This window comes from Chanodichthys erythropterus, chromosome 17 (genome assembly GCF_024489055.1).
Source record: "Chanodichthys erythropterus isolate Z2021 chromosome 17, ASM2448905v1, whole genome shotgun sequence".
Taxonomy (NCBI): domain Eukaryota; kingdom Metazoa; phylum Chordata; class Actinopteri; order Cypriniformes; family Xenocyprididae; genus Chanodichthys; species Chanodichthys erythropterus.
The window spans coordinates 2112881-2139567 of NC_090237.1; the positions used below are offsets into that span (position 1 = coordinate 2112881).

The following is a 26687-nucleotide window of genomic DNA, read 5'->3' on the forward strand; positions in this document are numbered from 1 at the left end:
GTTAGTCCCTGGAATGTCATATGGTATGCCTCTACTTTATTAGGAGTCATTTTGTGGACTAAATGTGCACAGAGCACCCTCCAGCTGCAAGTATGAATTGAAAACAGTTTCCAGCGTTCATAGTGATGACAATAAATATTGAATAAATATCACTTCATTGCATAGAAAACTGACATAAACATATGAGAATCTATCAATATTTCTCCAAATGTGCATGCTTTTAAGCTAAAAGCCCTGATGGATATTGTTTTGTCAAAGGTAATGTTTTTCATATTCATAACTCCTGATGCATAGGCTATTAAACAATTATGGTCACTATAAGAGTAAAACAGAGGTCAAAATGTGAAGCTTGAGTCTTAGATAATTTTGATGATGTATATTTTGTCAACTGCACATTAACAAATTTAGGTTATATAATATAATAGTAACATGAATGTTCAAATGCTTTGCATCACATAAATACATTTTATTTTAAAGTATACTAAAACAAAACCATTATTTGGTAAGAGACTTGAGACTTTTTAAAAACATCATAATAGTAATGCATCCAATCTTTTCACTGGTACTGTAATAGGCCTATACAAAAATACAAAACAGGCCTACACTGTCATGAGCAAGATGTTAGAGTGGTGCAAAGGGTGTCAGTAGCATTGTTAGTGTCCAGTGTTGAGAACTGGTTAGGAGGAGGAAGTGTGGATGAGACCAAAGAGGATAGTTGAGATGGTGAGAGGGAGCGTAGGTTTCGCAGAAAAGTAACATGGTGGAGTGTGTGTTGAGTTAGGGGTCAGGTTGAGATTAAAAGTGATGAGAAAGTGGTCTGAGGTGTGTAGTGGAGTAACCAGTGCATTGTCAGTGGAGCCACAGTGTGTGTAGATAAGGTCCAATTGGTTACCCGATTTGTGGGTAGCTGAGGTGGCCACTCGCTTGAGATCAAATGAGGCAAGCAGAGTGTGGAAGTCAGCAGCCTGAGGTTTGTATAGATGGATGTTGAAATCTCCAAGAACTAGCAGAGGAGTACCATCTTCAGGGAAGGAAGAGAGTAACACATCTAATTCTTCCAAGAAGTTACCTAGCTGACCTAGGGGACGATAAACAACTACAACATGGATTTTAGCAGGGTAGGTGATGGTAATTGCATGCGATTCAAATGAGCCATTGTCACAGAGAGATGGTAAAAAATTGAACTTCCATTCACTGGACATAAGCAAACCAGTACCACCACCCCTCCCAATCTGGTGTGAGAGAAAGTGAAATTAGAGGAGAGGGCTGCTGGTGCAGCAGTGTCCTCTGGTTTGATCCATGTCTCAGTCAGAGCCATGAGATGGAGATCTGAATAAGTAGCAATAGCTGTAATGAAGTCTGATTTGTTTACAGCAGATTGACAATTCCAGAGCCCAATAGAAATAGAAAATAATGTACTAGATGACATGGGTAAACTACACAGGTTGTTATGGTTACACTGCCTCCAATGTGTAGTACGCGACTTAAGAGTGTTAGTAATAGTGGGAATTTGAAAGCACATATCTAAGACAGGTCAAAAGACAGACAAGAACACACTGTATAAAGAGGAAAGGAAAAAGAAAAGTGCAATAGTCAAGTGCCTTGTCGGTGTCCTTGCTCGGTGGAGTTGCACAGGTAGAGTCGCTGGTCTTCACACTCTTCGGTCTTCATACGAGGGCTGCAGCGTCCGCTACCGCGGTAGACTTACACATTTATACCAACTTGTTACAATGCTAGTTAGTTCAGCAGGCCACGCCTTACTGACTCAGAGTGAAACAAGAACAAACGCGATTTGCAACGCAACCAGAGTAAACAGACTTCCTAGCAACTACACAGCACTAAAATCAAACTAGAAACAACACAAAACACTTACAGTACGCAGATCCCCTTGTAGCTTGAATGATTCTTTGTCATTTCTCTATTGACTGGAAGGGCGTGTGACTGGGCTACGGCTGTCTGGGAGGCGGAGGCTGCCTGTTGTCAGAGTTTAGTTGCTTTTAAGGAGGAGATGACCAAGGTATTCGATCGATCCGTCTTTGGATGCGAGGCTTCTTGTCTGCTTGCTGTGCTACGTCAGGGGAAACGTTCTGTTCCTGACTACGCCATCGAATTCCGCACTCTCTCTGCGACATGTGAGTGGAATGAACTGGTTCTGACAGCACGTTTCCTGGAAGGGTTGAATCCAGATCTCAAGGATGAGATCTATGTGCGTGAAGTCCCCGCTTTATTTGATCAGCTGGTAGAATTAGCTATCAGACTGGACAAGTCACCACCAAGCTGACCTACAGCGCCATGCCCGCGATGTGTCATCTGTGCCACCCACTCCTCCTCCTGCTGCTGAGATTCCGTTCGAAGCTGCAGAGTTTCCTGAACCCATGCAGGTGGCGGGGATTCAGACTGCTCCTGCCGAACTCCAGCGGCGTGTTTTGCACAGGCCATGCACGTACTGCGGCTGTTCTGGCCCATTAAAAAAAAAAAGTGCTCTTCAGTAGATCGGGGAGTACTGTCGAGCGCAACATCACTTCCCCATCCAGCAAGAGTCCGCACCACTTTCTCCGTCACTCTCCGCTGGTCTGGTGCTGCCGCTTCCTGTTTGGCCTTCATCGATTCTAGATCGGAGGCTAACTTCATGGATGAAGCTTGAGCCCTTGAGAGAGACATTCCCTTACACGAGCTAGAGGATTCTACTCCTGTGTTCACACTAGATGGCAGCGAGCTGCCAAGGATTCGCCGGGCCACCGTACTGATGAGTCTCACCATCGCTGGCAATCATCAAGAGACTAATTATTTTAAAATTTTTTGTTCTACTATTGCACCTGTTATTTTGGGTCATCCTTGGCTTGTTCAGCATTAATCCACAGATTGACTAGGCTGAGGGAACCATTTTGTCATGGAAATTATCTTGTCATGTTCACTGCCTTATGTCTGCTGTTCCTGCCGTTTCTTCTGTTTCTGTGTTTCAGGAGGAGCTTTGTGATTTGTCTGGAGTGCCAGAGGAATACCACGATCTGCAGGCTGTGTTCAGTCGTTCCCGGGCTCCTTCTCTTCCTCCTCATCACCTGTACGACTGTAGCATTGAGCTTATTCTCGGTACTACCCCTCCTCACGGCTGGTTGTACTCTTTATCCGCACCTGAACACAAAGCTCTTGAGAAATTCCTCACTGAGAGTCTCGCTGCTGGTATTATTGTTACGTCATCCTTGCCCGCCGATGCGGGGTTCTTCTTTGTGAAAAATAAGGAGGGGGCTAAACGACATAACAGTCAAGAACAGTTATCCCTCGCCTCTTATGTCATCGGCTTTTGAGATCTTATAGGCAAGATAAGGCAATTTTATTTGTATAGCACATACATAATGGTAATTCAAAGTGCTTTACATAAAGAAGAAGAATGGAAATAAAACATAAGGAATAACAGTAAAAACAGAGAATTTTGCTATCTGGATGGAAGAGCTAGGAAGTCTTAGGGAGTTTTAAGAGGACAGGACCGCTCTCTAGCAACCTTTAAGGCACTTCAAACTGATAAACATAGTTTCAATCTCCTCTTTTGCCAAGACACCTTAAACTGCGCCACACAGCCCTAATCCCCCTTCTGGAGATATCTTATCTATACAGTTCAAATTTCCCCTTTGGAAATTTCCCCTTTGGAAAGTGTCCTGACTGTAATCCAGAGATATCTTAACCATGCACCACAGCTCAAATTTCCCCATGGTTTGTCCAAATTTACCAAATTTGAACCTAATCACAAATGCTTTCTTCCTAATTCTTTCTTTCTAAAACTCTTTCAACCAGACAGCAATATTTAAAATGCATTAAAAATCAGAAATAACAAGATGATAAATAAGTGATATAAAATACATTAAAATTAAATAAAAACAGGAAAATTGATTAAAAGAATAAAGAGATAATACATATAAAATAAAGTGCAATCAGTTCAGACATAGTACAGTGCTCAATCTGCAAATGCATAGATAAAAAGATGTGTTTTGAGTCTGGATTTGAATGTGACTACTGTTGGAGAACACCTGATCTCTTCTGGAAGCTGGTTCCAGCTGCGGCTGGCGTAACAGCTAAAAGCAGACTTTCCTTGCTTTGAGTGAACCCTGGGTATTACTAAGTGACATGATCCTGATGATCTGAGTGATCTGTTAGGTTTATATTCTGTGAGCATATCTGCAATGTATTGGGGTCCTAGGCCATTGAGTGTTTTATAAACAAGTAACAGTGCTTTAAAATCAATTCTAAATGCAACTGGAAGCCAGTGCAAGGACCTGAGGACAGGTGTGATGTGTTCATGTTTTCTGGTTCTGCTCAGAATCCTGGCAGCAGCGTTTTGTATGAGCTGCAGCTGTCTTATGGTATTTTTGGGAAGGCCAGTGAGGAGCCCATTACAATAATCCACCCTGCTGGTGATGAAAGCATGAACAAGTTTCTTTAAGTCTTGACTGGAGACAAAGCATGTAATTCTTGCAATATTTTTGAGATGATAATATGCTGATTTAGTTATTGTCTTTACATGGCTACTGAAACTCAGGTCTGACTCCAAAATCACACCAAGATTTCTGACCTGATTTTTAGTTGCTTGACCCCTAGGAGTGAAGATATGTGTTCACTTTGAGAACTTCATCTTTGTTTCCAAACGCAATGACTTCAGTTTTGTCTTTGTTTAACTGAAGGAAGTTTTGGCACATCCAATTTTTAATTTCATCAATGCATTGGCACAGGGAGTCAATAGGTGATAACGTCGTAAGGTGAGAGGGCGAGGTAAATCTGGGTGCCATCTGCATAACTGTGATATGCAATTTGGTTCTTTCTCATTATTTGGCTCAGTGGCAGCATATATAGGTTGAACAGGAGGGGTGCAAGTATTGAACCTTGAGGGACTCCGCATGTCATGGATGTCCACTCAGACTGGTCACCGATACTCACATAATAACCTCTCCCTTCTTAGTATGACCTGAACCATTTAAGGACCATCCCAGAAAGCCCAACCCAGTTTTCCAGCCTGTCAAGAAGAATGTTGTGATCGACAGTGTCAAACGCAACACTGAGGTCGAGTAGAACCAGCACTGATAATTTACCTGCATCTGTGTTTAGGCGAATATCATTTATTATCTTTATGAGCGCTGTCTCTGTGCTGTGATGCGGTCGGAAACCAGATCGAAAGTTGTCAAAGTATCCATTCAAGCTTCAGTGCAGCTCAAGGAGATGCTGATCACCTTTCTGATATTATTATTTTTCTCAGAGAAGAAGGAAGCAAACTCACAGCATTTGCTGTCTGAGAGCATTTCATTGGGAATCTGACTTGGGGGGTTTGTTAGTCTCTCTACAGTAGCAAAAAGAGTGTGGGTGTTGTTTAAATTTCTGTTTATAATATTAGAGAAGAAGGTCTGTCTAGCTTTCCCTAGTTCCACATTGAAAGCATGAAGGTTATCTTTATAGATGTTATAGTGGATTTCAAGTTTTGTCTTTCGCCACATGCGCTCAGCTTTTCTGCATTGTCTTTTCATATTTTGCACTGCTGTTGAGTTTCTCCACGGTGGTTTTTGTCTGCCACTCTTCTTCCTGACTTTCACAGGAGCAATGTTATCAATAACATTCTGTACTTTTGAGTTAAAAGAATCAAGAAGAAAATCAACAGAGTCTGCAGATATATAAACTGATGAATGACTGAACTTTTTGTCTTTTGAGCATTTCAAAAAGTTCATTGAAATCCCTTTTAACCCTTTAAGACCTGAAGGCTTTTTTAGAGTTTTTTTTTTTCTGAGCAACACACACAAAAGTAAAGACTCATAACTCCAAAACTCTAGCAAGGAGAGTCAAAAGGTAGGTATCATTTGATAGAAAACATTTTATATTTTAAGAAAATATAAATTACATTACATTTGGACATTTTCTTGCTGAGAAACAGCTGATAAAAGACAAAAAAATACATATAATTTTAAAAATATATTTTTTCTTTTTTTTTATTTGACATGGAATAACTAAGGAACGCAATACGATCGCTAAAAAATTCCTTTTTGGTGATGCTCTCTTATATGTGAGCTGCATCTGGTTCAAATTTCGTGGTGATAGCGTAAAGAATAGTTTGAAAAATTGTTGTTCATTTTTTCCGCAGCCAGGTGGCGCCAACGGGCGGTAAACTCCGGTTTAGCGGTGCTTCTCAGCACTCGTTAGGAGTTTTTCAAAAGGGTTAGATGCATTAAAAAGATGAGATTCTATGCTTTAAAATGATATCTATTTTGTGTTATTCCACGTTGGAAAACGAACATGGATAGGTCCGGGAACATTGGATACACACTGCATCCCGGAGAGATGAGAGACATGTTTTTAGCCAAGTATGTTAAATCATTCCGTGAGTAATATCTTGTGACCATCACAATATATTATATTGATTTTAAAATATTATCATCATTTTAATCTTGAGAATCTGCTTTAAATATTGATGTGCCATTTTTTATGATCTGTGCATTTTTCATGAAGTTATGAGCACATGAAATATACATACTTGTATTCAGTTAGCAGCTGGGATGTTTTTGTTGTAAACGCATATTTCTCAGACTCATTAGAGGGTAAAAACAACGCAACAGAAGCATGTTGGAGGCATGGGTAACACTTTATAATAACTGCACACTATGAAGCATTAGTTAAGCATTAGTTAATAGTTATTTCATCACTTATAAAGCATTAATAGACATTAGTAAGTAGTTTATAAATACAGCTATAATTGCTTTATTCTTGATTTATAAGCATATATATAATGTGTTTAATAATTGTATTTTCATACTTTATTAATAATCAATTTATCATTTCTAAATTATGTATTACATTATTTACAAACCAGTTATTTAGGAGTTGTCAGTAGTTCATTTAGGAAGTGTAAGTAAATGATTAATAAACTATCTAAACATTCATTTATACATCTTATTATTTAGACACATAGTAATAGTTACTTAGTTTGCTAATAAATGTTTTATTAACACATATTCCTACTGCAATTCATGATTAATTCAGGTAATTATAAAACATTTAGAAGTGGTCAGTTAACTATTTTTGTGAGCTCATCTAAAGTGAGGACTGTTTATGCTTTGTGAAGCTTTTATAAATGAGATTTAAAGGTTCAGTGATCTTCTGCACTGCTGTTCTCTAATGTTTTAAAGTTAGTACCGAGGTAGTTTTGACACTAGGAATGTTAATAAAGCATTTATTAACACACTGAGTAACTAATACTATATGTCTAAATAATAAGATGCATAAATGTACATTTAAATATTTTATTAATCATTTACTTACACTTCCTAAATGATCTTATGAACCACTGACAACTCCTAAATTACTGCTTTGTGAATAATGTAATACATAATTTAGAAATGATAAATTGATCATTAATAAAGTATGAAAATACAATTATTAAACTCATTATAGATATGCTTATAAATCAAGAACAAAGCATTTATAGCTGTATTTATAAATGGCTTACTAATGTCTATTAATGTTTTATAAATGATAAATTAACTATTTACTAATGCTTAACTAATGCTTCATAGCGTGAGTTATTCTAAAGTGTTACCGAGGCATGATATGAAAGTTTAAAGTCTCTGGATTTGTATACAAAAATAATTTTTGTGCTACCTATATGGATTCAAATTTTATTGGCTTTTAAAGAGAGACACGCAAATGGGAGCGCCGACGCTCCATCCGGTCTAAGGAGTTCTTTCTGACTGCTCCTTCCGAATATCATTCTTCCCCACATGGATGATTAGTCGGTTTGCAGTTTTATATTTCATCAGAATGCTCTTAAGTTCCCTGTTTACATCCGAAACTGTTGCTTGTGGAATGCAGCATGTAGTTGTATCCCTGCTGCTAATGTTTTTGATAATAGAGTCACCCACTATCAGAGTCCTGGGCTCGGCTGCTCTAAGAGCCGAGTGCCGCTGTCTGCTCGACCTTGAGCGGCAGTTAGCATCGGTGTTAGCTGCTGGCTGATTTGATCTGTGTCCGATCATGTTTGGGGATTCCTCACCCACATTCATCACGTCTGGAGATTCCTCACCCACATTCATTAACACTTCAAATCTGTTCTCCAGATGTATTGGCGGTGGTAGGGATCTAGTGTTTGGGGTAGAGGATGCTACTGCAAAATGTGATACACGTGACAATCTAATGTCTCGAGATATGCTTGGTGTTAAAGATATAGCCTTCATAAACAGTACACTAGTATTCTCATTTAAGCATCGCTTTTTGACCGAGATAGATCTAGCTTCAACAGTCGGAGAGATCAATATATCAAAGAAAATACAGAAATTATCAGATAGTGCTACATCCTTAATGACAATGGATGAAATGTTTAGACCCTTACTAATAATTAAATCTAGTGTATGTCCACGATTGTGTGTGGGTCCATGTACATGCTGAGTTAGATCAAAAGTATTCAAAACTGTTAGGATTTCTTTTGCCATATTGGATTATGCATTTTCTATGTGGATGTTAAAGTCTCCAGTAATAGCAAAACAGTCAAACTCTGAGGAAATTGCTGATAACAGTTCTGTAAAGTCCTCCACAAAGGCTGGAGAATATTTTGGAGGCCTGTAAATAACTATAAGTAGAATGCGAGGAGCACCTTTTAACACAATACCCAAATATTCGAAAGACAAGTAATCACCAAATGACACTTCCTTGCACTGATAGACATCTTTAAATAGAGCAGCTACACCTCCACCTCTCCTAACAGCTCTGCAGACACTCATACAAGTAAAGTTAGAAGGGGCTGTTTCATTCAGGATTGTAGAACTGCAACTGTCTTCAAGTCATGTTTCATTTAGAAGCATAAAATCTAGATTGTTTGTGGTTATTAAGTCATTGACTAGAAATTATTTATTTTTAAGTGAACGGATGTTTAAAAGTGCTAACTTAACAGTCTTACTTTCTGTGTCTACAGTAATCTTAGTTTGACGTGTTATAGGCAGCAGATTAAATGGGCTTGCCAAACGGTTTGAGAAAGCCTTTGGCTTTCTTTTATGTAATAAAACAGAAATAGAGAAATCAACAGGCACACTGGGTTCCCACTTGTTCTGTAAACATTTGACAAAGTCACTGTTATCATAGCGGGGACCCGACACACATCACTGAGAGCTGTTATCGGTTGTTTTTGATTCACCTAGAACAGATGGAGGAGGGTGAGGGCCCTGGCGTTGTGGCAGGGGCCGAAGAGCTCTCGCAGGAGGAGGGGGAGGCCGAGCTGGGCCCACAGGCTTTGGTGGTTGTGGGGCTTGTCGCTTTTTCGTTGATATCTGGGGGCTCGCAGCAAAAGAATGGCAGAGTTTGGTTCCAGCATACACCAGTTCCTCCATTTTCTCTGAGAAGCACAGAAGAGGTGATGATGGAGAGAAGGATAACGTGTCCGGTGAGAGAGGCTGTAGCTCTGGTGTTACCAGAGGCTGTAATATGTTGTCCTGGCTTTTCTGGCTGTTTTCCAGAAAGTCGTCCTTGGGTGCTGAATCTTGGACAACTTTTAATACATCACTGTCTATCGGTGAGCTCTGTGGGCAGGGCTCAGTTGGGATTGTGTCCGTGAGCAGTGGTTGTTGTGGCTGCATGGTGTTATCATTGTCTTTGTGGGATGTGTCAGCCGCATGTCCATTCAGCTGCTGAAATGAAGTCCTGTGGTCAGTTGTACTCAGTCCAGGTGTGTTTGTGCCATTCAGATTGAGTGGATGTACACACACTGCTGAAGGATGATGGAGGGAGAAGTAGATATTGTCCTTTAGCACTCTTGAGCCCAGTTTGTTTGGGTGCAGGCCATCATGTGTGAACAATTGTCTCTGACTCCAGAAAAGATTGAAGTTGTCAATGAAATTCAGTCCCTTTAAGTTGCAGGTTTTATGCAAATCTATTTGTTCCTCTTGCTGGGAATGGTCCACTGATGAATGACTGAACTTTTTGTCTTTTGAGCATTTCAAAACGTTCATTGAAATCCCTTTCAAGGAGTTCTGACTGCTCCTTCCGAATATCATTCTTCCCCACATGGATGATTAGTCAGTTTGCAGTTTTATATTTCATCAGAATGCTCTTAAGTTCCCTGTTTACATCCGAAACTGTTGCTTGTGGACGGCAGCATGTAGTTGTATCCCTGCTGCTAATGTTTCTGATAATAGAGTCACCCACTATCAGAGACCTGGGCTCGGCTGCTCTAAGAGCTGAGTGCCGCTGGCTGCTCGACCTTGAGCGGCAGTTAGCATCGGTGTTAGCTGCTGGCTGATTTGATCTGTGTCCGATCATGTTTGGGGATTCCTCACCCACATTCATCACGTCTGGAGATTCCTCACCCACATTCATTAACACTTCAAATCTGTTCTCCAGATGTACTGGCGGTGGTAGGGAGTTAGTGTTTGGGGTAGAGGATGCTACTGCAAAATGTGATACTCGTGACAATCTGATGTCTTGAGTGCCTTTGGGTCTCGCTCCCTGTTTGTGCCATCGATTAGTTTGTTGAGCAGTTATGGCACTCAGTATGGCCTGTTTAGGAGCATTAGATTCATAGGACTCACCGGTTGTGTGCTGAGGACGTCCATGTTCCGTCTGGTTTGGTAGTCCCGCAAGTAACTTTGTTTCAAGAACTGCAATCCTTTGTAGAAGTCTGTGGCAATTTGTGCAGAAGGTAGATTCTTCAACCAGAGGAGACATATTATTTCTAATCCTTTTGGATGTAGGCGGCTGTGTTTTCCTTTCTCCGGAATGTAAGCTGATGGCTGCCGTTAAGAACACAAAACCTGATGCTCTCTCTCACCAGTTAGGTACCTCGGAGTATCTTACCAGACGGGTGTGTGGTTGGGGGCGTTGCCTGGGGAATAGAGAGGCAGGTAAAGGCGGCGCTGTCCAATGAGTGTGTTCCTCGACATTGTCCCCAGTATCTGTTATTTGTTCCCAAGTCTGTTCGCTTTGTCCCCGGTATCTGTTATTTGTTCCCAAGTCTACTTTAGAATAGATGGAGCATGCTTCATGCAAAGGGCCTATACCAACCAGAAAGCCTTGAGTTAGTACACATACTAAAACTCCAAAACAGAGCGTAGATACTAATCTACAGTACACTACGAGAGGCCTAATATGGGGCCTACTCTTAACATTCTGGTCGGAGGTGGTATGAAAAATACAACTAACATCAAACTGTTCCAATATGTAGATCCGAACGGAGGCCTATCAAGGCCTAACACCACACGAAGCATCAGCTAGTGCAATTGTAAAAATAGTGATGATACACACATGTCCATATGTAAAAAGGAGGCCTATAGGGCCTACCCTTTTACTGACAAGACAAAGACCAAGCTCAGAGTGAAAGATCTCTAAACCCTACATTACAAACTGTGGGGCTATAACAACTGGCTAAAGAAACAGCCACACCAGCCAGCCGGCCACGTTTACTTAACGTAAAACACACCTCAGTTTCTTAAAAACAAAAAGGAGTGTAACTCCAAACTCTACAAGAGGCATAATAGGGCCTACTCGAGAGATGGGTGTGGCCAATGGCAGTGATAGAAACCTACACAATCTGAGCTAAGGTCTACACATCCCAGCAGGCAATGTCCCCTTTCTGATACTTATTTACCAATAAATGCCCAAGTGGTCTAAGGGAGGCCTGTCAAGGCCTAACACCTCAAATAGACACGAGCATAGAACCTGTGGTAGTGTAAAAAGTGTATCATAATGTGAGCAACTCAATCCACATCAACAGCACTCGTTTACAAAACAAGTTGCTAAACTAGAAGGAGGTTAAATTAGAGCTTACAACTCCAAGTTATATGCTAATATAATCATTGGGGAGATACCAAAGAAGGGAGCTAATAGAAACCAAACTGCAAAAGTGGTTCTAACGAGCTGTTAGAAAAGCTGAACGTAGTTGGAAGAAAACAAAACTAGAAGTTTTTCGCCTTTCGTGGAAAGAACAAATGATTGAGTACAGAACAGCCATAAGAAATGCTAGATCTACTTATTTTTCAAATCTCTTAATAGAAAACAAACATAATCCTAGGTATTTATTTGACACAGTGGCTAAATTAACTAGAAACAGAGATTCAACTGCTGACGTTTCCATAGAGCACAGCAGTAATGACTTTATGAACTTCTTTACTTGCAAGATTGATAATATTAGAGAGAAAATTATAAACATGCAACCGTCTACAGTTTCTCTTCAGACAGTGCACTGTAGTGTCCCTGAGGTAAAACTAGAATCATTCGCCGCTATAGGAGAGGAAGAATTATCTAAACTTATCAAATCATCAAAATCAACGACATGTATGTTAGACCCAATGCCGACTAAACTACTGAAAGAAATGCTTCCAGAGGTCGTAGGTCCACTTCTTGATATAATTAATTCATCTTTAACACTAGGACACGTGCCAAAAACCTTTAAGCAGGCTATTATCAAACCTCTTATTAAAAAACCTCAACTAGATCCGAGAGATTTAGTAAATTACAGGCCAATCTCGAATCTACCTTTTCTGTCAAAGATACTAGAAAAGGCAGTTTCAACACAACTGTGTTCCTTTTTAGAAAGAAATGGAATCTGTGAGGATTTCCAGTCAGGATTTAGACCATACCATAGTACTGAGACTGCTCTCGTTAGAGTTACAAACGATCTACTCCTATCATCCGATCGTGGCTGTATTTCTCTATTAGTGTTATTAGATCTCAGTGCTGCTTTTGACACTATCGATCATAACATTCTTTTAAAAAGACTTGAAAACTATATTGGCATTAGTGGAATTGCTTTGGCATGGTTCAAATCATACTTATCTGACCGTTATCAGTCTGTGGTAGTTAACCCTCTGGAGTCTGAGGCTGATTTGGGGCCTGGAGAAGTTTTGACATGCTCTGACATTTGTGCTTTTTTCAGTTCTTCATAAACATATTAATGGAAAAAGTGTCATTACACTGTATTCAGCACAAACTAGGCTACAATAATATGTGAGGAACATGTATGTACATGTTTGTGTTTTTGAAGGAATAACATTTATGCGTGGTTATTGAAAAAACAAAAAACTTAAGTCACTGAAATAAGGCCAAAAAAAGTATAGTAAATCTGTGTTCACAAGACTTTTGGGTATTGGAGGTTGTAGACTAGAATTTTTGCTTCAGAATTATGTAAAAATTATGCTGCCTACTCCTTCATATAAAACAATATATTGATTTAGTTTTTGTAAGACACTTTTTGCCAAGGAACACAGTATGCGAGGAGGCGTGAATCACCACTGAAAATGGGCCATTCTCACCTGAGAAGACAAAAGAATTGGATAGTAATGAGCTGAAATGACTTGCATATTAATGAGGCATTTCAGTCAGGTAGGCTGTGAAAAAAAACCTCCTGTGATGTCTCAAGCTCATTATGATATATGAAACATACAGAAAAATATTATTACAATATAAAGTAATGGTTTTATATTATACTTTAAAATATAATGTATTTCTGTGATGCAAAGAGTCTGAATATAGGCTTTTAGTTTAAAAGCATGCACATTTGTAGAAATATTGGATTCTCATATGCTTATGTCAATTTTCTATACAGAGGAGTTATTTTTATTTAATATTCACTGTCATTACTATGAGCGCTGGTGTTTTCAATTCATCCTTGAAGTCGGAGGGCGCTCTATGCATTTTTAGTCCACAAATTCATCTAAAAGAAGAAGAGGCTATTCCATGAATGGAGTTTCCAATTCATACAGCTGCAGGAGGGCGCTAAAGAAACAAAAACTCATCTAAAATTCATCCATAGAAGAAAAGTAAACAGGAACTAACTGTATGTCTTCTAGAGATCGCTAACCATGACTTTTACATCCAGATAAACACTTTTCAAGACAATAAATACACGATTGAGATGATGAATGCATGTATTGCCTCTGAATTTGCGTCTGAATAGCGCTGGCTCCGTGGGCGTGGCCGCATTAGCGGATAATGAGCTGAATCACAGTCTTCTGACATGGCTCTCTTTTCATACAGATTACATAAACACAGAAGGTTTGTTTTCGATTTGACTTACATGATTTAAAACCTGACATCTTAACGTTTTTTTAGACATAAGTTTAATTTTTCTGCGATTAGTATTCACTAAGTTACAGTTCATTTTCTGAGAATTATCAGATTGGATTTCGTTCAGAGGGAGAGGAGAGATCACGCATCATGTTAGTTTTCTTTATTTTACAAAAAGCACAACATTTTGTTTTTACTTTGAGTGTATATAAATAAAAGAAGACATTCTATAGTTTCAATTGATATATTACTTATGTCTCTATGACAAAAAATGACGGAGTATTTGAAGTCTGTTTTGCTGCAATGTGAAAAAAAAACTGCAAAACGCGCCGGCGCGTTTTTAGACCTCAGAGTGTTAATGAAGAGATGACGTATCGATCACAGGTTAAATATGGGGTACCACAAGGCTCAGTATTAGGACCGTTGCTTTTCACTCTGTACATGCTGCCCTTAGGAGAGATAATTAGGAAGCATGGTGTTAGTTTTCACTGCTACGCTGACGATACTCAGCTCTATATTTCCTCGCGCCCTGACGAAACCTACAAATTCACAAAACTAACAGAATGCATAGCTGACATTAAAAACTGGATGACAAGAAATTTCTTATTATTACATTCAGAAAAAACTGATTTCCTAATCTTTGGACCAAAAACTTCCTCACGAAAAAACCTTGAATACTCTCTAACACTTGACGGGTGCTCCATTAAACCTTCGTCCTCAGTTAGGAACCTGGGTGTGCTCTTTGATACCAATCTTTCATTTGAAAGTCATGTTTCTAGAATCTGTAAAACCGCCTTCTTCCATCTAAAAAATATATCTAAATTACGACATATGCTCTCAATGACAAATGCGGAACAGTTGGTTCATGCATTCATGACCTCAAGACTAGATTATTGTAACGCTCTACTGGGTGGTTGTTCTGCTCGGCTTTTAAACAAACTACAGTTGGTCCAAAATGCGGCAGCTAGAGTTCTTACTAGAACCAGAAAGTATGACCATATTAGCCCAGTTCTGTCAACATTACATTGGCTCCCTATTAAACATCGTATAGATTTTAAAATCTTGCTACTTACTTATAAAGCTCTAAATGGTTTAGCTCCCCAGTACCTAAGTGAGCTCTTAATGCATTATAGTCCTTCACGTTTATTGCGATCTCAGAATTTAGGCCAGTTGATAATACCCAGAATATCAAAATCAACTGAAGGCGGCAGATCCTTTTCCTATTTAGCACCTAAACTCTGAAACAATCTTCCTAGCATTGTTCGGGAAGCAGACACACTCTGTCAGTTTAAATCTAGACTAAAAACACATCTCTTTGCTCTTGCATACACATAACACATTATCAATACATTAACATTTTTCAAATCCGTTAAAGGATTGTTACGCTGCAATAATTAGGTCGGCCGGAACCGAGAACATTTCCTATAACACTAGATATACCTGTACATCAGAATAAGAATGGCATCTACGCTAATATCTGTCTCTCTGCTTATCCTGAGGTTTGCCGGGTGCTGGATCCAGGCCGTATCCAGATCAGATGGAGAACCTGCATCTGGACCTGACTACAACGTAGCCCAGGAGACAATGGGCCTAAAGATCCAATTCTGGCTGCATCTATAATTCAGATTTTTAATCCCCGTATCCGCTTACATATATTTATATATAATCGATTTTTAATCTCTATAATAAAAATGTACAATTCAGATTTTGATCTCCATATACATTTACATATATATATCTTCCAAGGGGTTTTTTCCCTCCTAGGACTTTTTTCCCAGTGCTAGCACGCTGGGTTTTTCTCCTAGGGGGGTTTTTCCACCCCTGGAAGTCAGCCGACATTGGCTTAATGTAGCACCATCTTGTATATGTTACATATTACCACGCTTGTTTGTACAGTTTTAACCACTTCCCTTTTTTTCTGTGCTTCTAATATGTAAAGCTGCTTTGAAACAATTACCAATTGTAAAAGCGCTATATAAATAAATTTGACTTGACTTGACTAACACTACCCTGAGTATGCAATCCAACAGGTGATGCACTCAGTGATGCAAAATAGACCCTAACTAGGGAGTATAATAGTCACCAAATTCTTAAATAGAGGCTGAATACAAGCCTACTATTATGAGAACAGGCGCTAACCTGTGGCAGCACTGGAGTAAAGCTCACATGACAAATGTAGGGCAAAGGTTTAGAACTTAAAGCAAACAAATGCTTAAACATGCCATCCTAAAAAGGATAAATTCACTTATCAAACAGATTTAGCAAATTTGTACTGAGCCCTAGAGGACAGAGGCTAAAAGGCTAGCATGGTCAACTCAATCTTGAATGAAAATCAAATGGCCCAGAATAGAGACAAAATCTAGACAATAATTCTAGAAAGTGGGGCCTGACTACACAACATAACTTTATTTGTGCACAGATAACCTACCACCTGAGAAACAGCATCAGGGAGGCTATTAACCCTGGCTATTAAGGGAGGCTGATTTGGGGCTTGGAGAAGTTTTGACATGCCCTGACATTTGTGCTTTTTTCAGTTGTTCATAAACATATAAATGACAAAAGTGTCATTACACTGTATTCAGCACAAACTAAGCTACAATAATATGTGAGGAACATGTACGTACATGTTTGTATTTTTGAAGGAATAATGTTTATGCATGGTTATTGAAAAAACAAAAAACTTAAGTCACTGAAAAAAGGCCAAAAAAAGTATATTAAATCTGTGTTCACAAGACTTCTGGGTATTGGAGGTTGTAGACTAAAGTTTTTGCTTCAGAATTCTGTAAAAATTATGCTGCCTACTCCTTCATATAAAACAATATATTGATTTAATTTTTGTAAGACACTTTTTGTCAAGAAACACAGTATGCGTGGAGGCGTGAATCATCATGAATAATGGGTCATTTACACCTGAGAAGACAAAAGATTTGCATAAAGAACCTCTAATGGTGCTGCATAATAATGAGGCATTTCAGTCAGGTAGGCTGTGAAAAAAACCTTCTGTGATGTCTCAAGCTCATCATGGTGTATATGAAACAAACAGAAAAATACAAAATTACAATATAAAATAATGGTTTTATATTATATACTTTAAAATATAATGTATTTCTGTGATGCAAAGAGTCTGAATATAGGCTTTTAGTTTAAAAGCATGCACATTTGGAGAAATATTGGATTCTCATATGTTTATGTCAATTTTCTATACAGAGGAGTTATATTTATTTAATATTCATTGTCATCACTATGAGCGCTGGTGTTTTCAATTCATACTTGCAGCCGGAGGGCGCTCTGTGCACATTTAGTCCACAAATTATCCGAAAGAAGAACAAGGATCTAACGGCATGTCTTCCAGAGGTCACTTACCATGGCTTTTACATACAGATAAACACTTTTCAAGACAATAAATACATGATTGAGATGATGTATGCATGTGTTGCCTCAGAATGTGTGTCTGAATAGCGCTCGCTCCGTGGCCATGGCCGCATTAGCAGATAATGAGCTGAATCACGGACTTCTGACATGTATCTCTTTTCATACAGATTACATAAACACAGAATTTTTGTTTTTGATATTTAAAACCTTACATTTCAACATTTCTTTAGACATAAGTCTAATTTTTTTTGTGATTAGTATTCACTAAGTTACAGTTCATTTCCTGAGAACTATCAGATTAAACTTTGTTCAGAGGGAGAGGACAGATCATGCATCATTTTAGTTTTCTTTATTTTGCAAAAAGCACAGCATTTTGTTTTTACTCCGAGTGTATACAAATAAAAGAAGATATTCTATAGTTTCAATTGATATATTACTTATGTCTCTATGACAAAAAATGACGGAGTATTTTAAGTCTGTTTTGCTGCAATGTGAAAAAAACACTGCAAAACGCGCCGACACGTTATCAGACCTCAGGGGGTTAAGCTCTAAAGAATGTCTGCAAAGTAGGTTTGCAAAAATAACTAGTTTCTTCTTTAAAGAAAAAATAACATGGAGTTGAAAAGTAATAACATTAAAAAACAAATGTTTTGGTGAATTAAAAAAAAGGGGGGGGGGTGTAATGGTCCGTGCCATGTTGAACCCAAGAGGAGGTGGGCCTTGGCATAAAAAAGGTTGGGAACCAATGGCATAGAATACTATAAAATAATATAAATTCTACCTCATTCAGTTCACAGAAGGAAGTTATTTCAATTTGATTGCCATTAAGTGTAATTGTTCCTTTTGTATGCAATGGTGTGATTCTTCAAAATCTGCATTGTAAAAAGCACTATATAAATAAAGGTGACTTGACTGCTGACTGTTTCAATATATTTACATCCCTCTGGGCTTTCCCTGATATTTTATCACTGCATAGAATACTATAAATTAATATAATTTTTGTCTCATTCTGTGATAAGAAGCCACATCAGTTCACAGAAGGAAGTTATTTCAAACTGGTTACCATTAAGTGTAATTTTTCCTTTTGTGTGCAATGGTTTGATTCTTTAAAAAACAAACAAAATGAAGATAAATTTGACAGAGCATTATTTTTTTTTTTCAAGATTTCTATAGATATTGCAATATATTTTTATTGTGAATTATTTTGGCCTCAATAATCATGTAATGAAAAATCTGATTAGGTGACAGTCCAGGTTCAGGTGAACCACACACCACTTCCCCCTTTTCAGTTGCAGCTACACATTTGTAGGCAATGTTCATGGTTTTGCAAGGGTGGTCTGTTTGCACAAGCGTCACAAGATAAATTGATTTACACAAAAACATTTGTGATAAAAAGCCTATTCCCTATAACCTACGTCTGTTGTCTGATTTGTACTTTGGTTGGTTTCACTGTTAGTTTTACTTACTTTTTGAGGATAATATTTAGATCTAAACCGCCAGATGGGGCTCACGCCAAAGGATATTTTTATGCATTATCTACATAATAATCCTTATTCACGTTTTGGTAGAAATGATCTTACCCCAGTTCCTCCAGTTTACAGTGAGGATTTTCTAGTCCAGCAGAGAGTAGCTTCACTCCTGAGTCTCCTAGATTATTTATAGACAGATCCAGTTCTCTCAGGTGTAAGGGGTTTGATCTCAGAACCGAAGCCAGAGCAGCACAACCTTCATCTGTGACACCACACTTACTTAACCTGTAGAGAACAATGACACTCTTCAATCTCTCAGATCAGATCAACAAGGACTTTCTCATGATCACATTTAAACAGTGATAAATGTGAGACAATAAAAAAAAAATAATCAGTTCAAAGATTATTATAAAACAGAAGGTTCCTACAATAGATTCTGATTGATTAACAGCCGATATAACCACAGACAATGCTGCACACTGGTGTAAATTTAAAACATGAATGAAAAATATCTTGGCTGTATGATATTCCATATTATTATTATTATTACTGAGTAGAAGGTCTATATTTTACTGTAAAATAGTGATATATTTTTCATAATTGATGAACTTTTATTTTGATGGTTTGTTGTGAAAATCTTTGAGTTTTAGTTTGTGTGTATTTGACAGTAGTTTTTCTTAAATTAAACGGTAAAAAGCATGTGATGTGACTCTCAAAGCAGCTCTGAAGATGAAGTTTATGCGTTCTTTCCTCATATATTGAGACAGCAGATGCTCAATATATAACACTGTGAGCCTCACGTGTGAGTTTGTGTATCAGGAGAAACTGTGCCATTCAATCACACAGAGACATGCAGAAATAACTTATTTGCGACATTCACTGACTGGCTGTTGTCGTGTTTATTTCTGCTGTGTGATTAGGGCTTGCATAGACTAGTCAAGTAGTCAAGAGATCGACTACTTCAACGTGCGTGCATTAACCATAAATTAATTTTAAAAAAGAGAGATATGTCACAGTATTGTAAATCTTTCTGCTTTAAACCAAGAAGGGGAGCCAATGGATATCACACAAGAAGCAACGTGCAAACTTTGCACAAGAGTTATGCCGGTCAGTAGGCTATTCAAAGTGAAAGTAAAAAGTGATGGCGCTGTCTGATGCTGCATTAACGGAGCATATTCTCTCGGAGACGGAATATGCTAATAATGGTATAAAACGGTCTTAATTTATTCCATTATTTTTCTTGTGGCCTGTATATAGTGAAACAAATGAGAATAATATTATTTCGTGTTAAACAGGTTGTATTTTTTAAGTCGGTGCTTGAAGTAGCTCTTAATTTTCATTGATGACTGTGGTCAGTGTTAGGAAATACTATAGACTATTAATAATTTTAATTACATTGGTGGTCAGAATTATTGGCACCCTTGGTAAGTATGATCAAAGATGACTAAAAATAAATCTGCATTGTTTATCCTTTTGATCTTTAATTCACAAAATTAGCAAAAATCTTAACCTATCATTGAAGAAAATTGAAAAGTAGGGGGAAAGTCACATTATGAAGTACATGTTTATATCCAAAACACATTGGCCACAATTATTGGCACCCTTTTATTCAATAGTTTCTGCGATTTCATTTTTCCAAGAACACAACTCTGACTCTTCTATAATGCCTGATGAGTTTGGAGAACACCTGACAAGAGATCAGAGACCATTCCTTCATGCAGAATCTCTCCAGATCCTTCAGATTCCATCTCTATGTTGGTGCATCTTCTCTTCTATTCACTCCACTCATTCTCTTTAGGGTTCAGGTCAGGAGACTGGGATGGGCATGGCAGAAGCTTCATTTAGTGCTAAGTGACACATTTTTTTGTTGGTTTTGATGTTTGTTTTGGATCATTGTCCTGATGGAAGATCCAACCACAGCCCATTATTGGATTTCTAGCAGAAGCGGTCAGGTTTTGATTTTTTATCTGTTGATATTTGGTAGAATTCATGATACCATATATCTGAACAAGATGTCCAGGACTTCCAGCTGAAAAATAGGCCCACAACATTAACCTGTTAACTGTCATGGGCCCACCGGTGGGCCCACAGCCATTACATATCTAAAACAGTAATATTCTATACTAAACCTAAACTAATCTTGACAAACTATATATCATTTGAAAGCTTAGAATCTGTAGTTTACATATTTGGTGACTGATTTTCAAAATAAATTACAGAGGAGCAGTAATTTATCAATTTGCAACAAGCATATTTTCATACTCATAAGGCATGTTCAGACCTTTATTTTGAAATAGCGATGAAAATGAAAAATCATTAAAGATTGGTTGAAACATGTTTGTTTTCATGCCAAAAGATAACATCCATTCAATTTTTTGAGAAAAAAAGGTCTGAAATTTTTTTTAATAGAAAAAAAAAATACATTTATGATTGTGGCGGCGATCTATAACCCACATTCATGTTATTTTTATGTTTATTAGAGGCTGAATTCATATCAATTTTCTGCCAAACTTCCCATAATACATCTATATAGGATGTCTACTTCATAAATTGTATGAAAATGATGGAAATATATGGTTCAGATCACTAAAACCATATATAGAAATGGAGGCGCCTTTATATAGTCACCAATGGAGCTTGGTTGTCATCTAGTGAAAAAGTGTGGTACTGCGCCCAAACAAAATCTTACTGAAAGCTCATTTTTTGAGATATCAACCTGAAATTTGGAACAAAACTTGAGTTTTTTGGCTTTGATTTCCTTGCAGTTTTAGAGTAAAACTTGTTTTGTAAAATATATATTTTATATAAAATATTAAATATTATATTTTTACATTTTACATTTTCATAAACTTAAACTTCTATAACTTTTTTTCTGTTTCACTTACATAAGTTATTTCACTTCTACAATAATCTGCCAAATTTCATCTTTAAAACAAGACCAGCCTTATGTCTATACTCCAAAGTATTCTTGAATTACATCCATTTAAGTTTGGATAGTGCATTTTCTTGTCTAAAAAAAAAAGTGGGGGTGACAGTTAACAGGTTAAAGATCCAGCAGTATATTTAACCGTGGGCATGGGATACTTTTTATCCATGTGTGCACCAAACCCATCTGGTGGGCTTGATGCCAAAAAGCTCTTGTTTTAGTTTCATCTGACCATAGAAGCCGGTCCTATTTGAAGTTCCAGCCTTGTCTGACAACTGAATATACTGGAGATTGTATCTGGATGAGAGCAGAGGATTTTTCTTGAAAACCTCCCGAACAACTTGTGGTGATATAGGTGCTGTTTGATCTTTTTTTTTTAAGCTCTCTGAGACTCAAGACTCAACTAATCTCTGCAATCTCCAACTGTGATCCTTGGAGAGTCTTTAGCCATTTAATCTCTCCTCCTCACCACACATTTGGACATTTTAGACATGTCCTCTTCCAGGCAGATTTGTAAAATCTTTAGTTGATTGGAACTTCTTAATTATTGCCCTGATGGTGGAAATGGGGATTTTCAATGCTTTAACTATTTTCTTATAGCCACTTTTTAATTTTGTGAAGCTCAACAATCTTTTGCTGCACATCAGAACTATATTCTTTGGTTTTACTCATTGTGATGAATGATTAAGAGAATTTGGCCTTTGTGTTTCCTCATGTTTACACACCTGTGGAACAAGAAGTCATGCCTGGAAAATTTCATGTTCATGATCACCCTGGTGAGCTAAAAAAATGTAAATATGAATGGGAATATACTTCAGAGATATTTTACTCATAAAAAAATCTAGGGGTGCCAATAATTGTGGCCAACATGTTTTGAAGAAAAACATTTATTTCATAATGTGATTTCCCCCCACTTTCAGTTCTTTTTCTTCAATGAATGGTTAGATTTTTGCTCATTTTATGAATTAAAGATCAAAAGGATAAAGCAGATTTTACAGTCATCTTTGATCGTATTTACCAAGGGTGCCAATAAGTCTGACCACCACTGTATTAGGCCTATAATTAATTATATAATAGACCTAAAAAAATGTTTAAAACATTTTCAAAGATGAGCTAATAGTCTAATCTTTTATTATCCTCACAGCACGCCAGTTATGTAATTGTTTGTAATTGTTGCATTAGGCTATTAATAAACATTTATTGATAAGAACTATTTCATGTCTTTTCATCTACAGTAGTATGAACCACGAGTAGTCGAGTAACTCGAGTATTGTTTTGATAAGAAATCGACTAGCAGAAATCAGTAATAGTGAAACCTCTATGTGTGATAAGCTATTACATTAATCTATATAGAGTAAAAATGCCCAGAGCTTATCATCATCTACGTGAATTTTATCAATCTCGATATATCGTTTATCGCCCAGTCCCACCTTCCACACACCTGAACATATGATTTTCTCTGATTTATATATCCGCTAGTGAAGTGTCGTTCTTGAACGATTCGTTCATTTTGAACGAATCTTTAATGTGACTCGGGAAGAACGAGTCATCTCGGGGGGTGATTCGTTCAGTCGCGCATGCGCAATATTCTATAGGTTCTGTACTGCTAGTAGTAGTTCACCTGTTTCAGTCAATGCAGTCTGAGCCGGAAAGAGAATTGATTAGTTCTTTTCATGAGTCTTTCGGTGTTTTGAGTCGTTCCTTAATCATGTGACAGACCCATACGCTAAACCAATGCAGTCTGAGCCGGAAAGAGAATTGATTAGTTCTTTTCATGAGTCTTTCGGGGTTTTGAGTCGTTCTTTAATCATGTGACAGACCCATACGCTAAACCAATGCAGTCAATACAGTCAGGCTGTGTGACCAAAGCACATTATATTTCTAAGTAAATAACTTTAACTCTCTAGTTTTGTTTCAGTTTCGGTTGTAAAAAGCTGAAGTTATCATAACCTAAATGTTTTAAACATTAATAATTCAAATTCAAAATGTTATTTGCTTTTAATTTATGTCAATATGCCATTTTTGAGCAATCTTCTTATATGTCAAGTCTGCCTAGGAAAAGCAATTATTATACCAGCAAACTCAAAATTGGAGTAAAAATGAACAAACTAGGCTATAAATACTTTGTATTAGGCTTGGATTATTATATTATTATATAGCCTAGAGTTTATTTACAGATAGACAGTAAAAAAGACAAATTAATCAATATTTTATTTATAACAGGGCTTTATGTATTTATAAATAATAATACACCACAGATCCTCAAGAAACAGTAACAAAAACAGTGACAGAAATGTCAGAAATAGCATATGGGTCTATCACGTGATTAAGGAACGACTCAAAAACCAGAAAGACTCATGAAAAGAACTAATCAATTCTCTTTCCGGCTCAGACTGCATTGGTTTAGCGTATGGGTCTGTCACATGATTAAGGAACGACTCAAAACACCGAAAGACTCATGAAAAGAACTAATCAATTCTCTTTCCGGCTCAGACTGCATTGACTGAAACAGGTGAACTACTACTAGCAGTACAGAACCTATAGAATATTGCGCATGCGCGACTGAACGAATCACCCCCCGAGATGACTCGACTCAAAAACCTGAAAGACTCATTGAATAAACGAATCAATTCTCTTTGCGGTTCAGACTGCATTGGTTTAGCATATGGGGATGCTTGTCATGTGATTAAGGGATGACTTAAACCCGAAGACTTGTCAGACAAGAGGTGAGGTGAGCTAAATCAGCTTATCACAAACTGAAGACCCAGGTAAAGAATTAATTAATCTTTTCTGTATCTTATAGCATTGTAGTTTTGTATTGTTTGTAGTAAGATCAACGTTTGCATAAGTAGTAGATGTGTTGGGGAAGTAACACGTAACATTTTAATTACATTTTGCTAAAATGAACGAAATTAACGAAATGACTAGAAAAAAGATTCTTTCATTTTGCTGAACGTCGGTAAAATGATCCGAACTTCCCATCACTGATATACGCACCCAATCGTCACATTTTACAATTATTTAGAATGTCAGTGTTAAGCGTGATGATATGGTAACCAATAACACTCAAGTAGGATGTTTTTAAATGAACATTTACATAAAAGTAAAGTTTTTCTTTGGCAAAATTACATTTACTTAATAGCCTAATCACAGGCTTTAAACCCTTCAGACTTATCTTTATTGCAACTTCCCAAATACACTCACAAGAAATTAAATACATTCAGCCAAAGCAAAGGCTAGATATTGGCTTTATTTATTTACTGTCATATACATATAGTGCTTCACAGATATTTCAAATCACATACCCAGCACTTGATTGGTCCTGGTTAACTAGAAACTTCACTAAAATGCTCCCACTGTATTTTTCTTTCCTTTCTAATGTTCTGTTTTTTAATCCTCCTTTTTGAAATTTCTCTCAGATCTGCTTTGCCTCCATTGCTACTTAAACAAGTTAACCTGCAACTGCGCAGCTTAATGAGAGTCTGCAAATTAATGTCTGATGATAAATGAGGCTTTAAAAATATCAATATTTCTATCATGTTGTAAAACATCTCTGGTTACAAATGTAACTTAAAGAACATGTCTTATTTGTCTGAAGGGACCATGCAGGCAGCCCTGAAACATGGAAACGAGATGCAGTGTCTCATTCTCCTACTCAGCGAACCAAGGTAAAATTTGTAACCCAAGATTTTCCTTTTTGAATGGGAACTCACATCCTAGAATGCTATTAGGGAACAAATGCCCACGCTGCCAAGCTAAAGGGAATGCATGCCGAAATGGCTATGACTGAGCAAAATAAAATTAACTCAATGGTCTAAAATGCCAGAGTTAATCTCCCCCAAAGGTACACACCGGTATTTAAACTACTCCCTGCGGCCACTGCCCAAGCTATATGCCTCAGGGAGGAAGTACCTTCACAAGGTCAAAAAACAGAAGGACTTGACTCAGGGCCAAGCTCAAAGGCTTGAAACCTTGTAAATATGGCCAAAGACACAGGAACCCTGGCCTATCACTTTCAAGGGGGACATAAATGTCAACCCCCACACCCACCAGGGAGGCTAACTTGTTATCTTTAACTTAGCCTACAACCTGTCTGTTCTATTAAAAGAGTCTCTATAATAAGTAGGGGTGTGACGAGACAGGTAGCTCACGCGACGAGACTCGAGATTGAGTTCACGAGAACGAGACGAGATTTTTACACACTATTTTTAATAAATCCTCAATGGCGAAATACATGACTAGAAAAAATATTCTGCAGGTGTATTTGAAATGTTTTAACTAATCATCTTGTAATGAATGTCATTTCAGTTCTACTTTCTGAGTATGAATTATCATATGCAGTAAAAGACAACAATACACAAGTAAAAGGTTTTGACTAACTCAACTGACTGACTTCTCTTCTGTATAATTTCAGAGCTTCTACAACTTTTGACCTCCTAACTGAACTCCTTTCCACAAACTGATCATAGAAATAAAAACAGTATAAATAAAAATGGTAAAACTTTACAATAAGGTCTCATTTATTAATATTAATGTATTAACCAACATCAACTAACAATGAGCAATTTGCTACAGTATTTATTCATCTTTGTTTATGTCAGTTAATAAAAATCATTGTTAGTTCATGATAATTCACAGTGCATTAAATAATGTTAACAAATTAAACCTTACTGTTTGTGCTTAATAAGATTAAGAGAAAACTGTTTTTAATTTTTACAACATAACATAACATATATGGTAACATAAAAATTACCATAAATCGCACTCTCTCAATAGGCTATTCAAAGTGAAAATAAGACCAAATTTTTCTTTGATACAGAGCTAAGAGATGGTTACAACTACACTGCCCAGCCTAACATAGCTTTCATATTGAGAGATATTTGCATTCATCATGGAGCCACTTT

General features: G+C 37.5%; 1 protein-coding gene across 4 annotated transcripts in view; it reads right to left on the reverse strand.

The window, feature by feature from the left end:
- Positions 1–26687, reverse strand: part of LOC137005406 (NACHT, LRR and PYD domains-containing protein 12-like) — a 98561-nt gene that overhangs the window by 23285 nt on the left and 48589 nt on the right. For 3 of the 4 annotated variants that reach the window (XM_067366280.1, XM_067366282.1, XM_067366283.1), the window contains one exon: positions 18969–19142. The exons of the other annotated variant lie outside the window; for it this stretch is intronic. In XM_067366280.1, coding sequence (XP_067222381.1) covers positions 18969–19142 — 174 coding nt within the window. The remainder of the gene's footprint in view (positions 1–18968; positions 19143–26687) is intronic. 4 annotated transcript variants of the gene reach the window in all.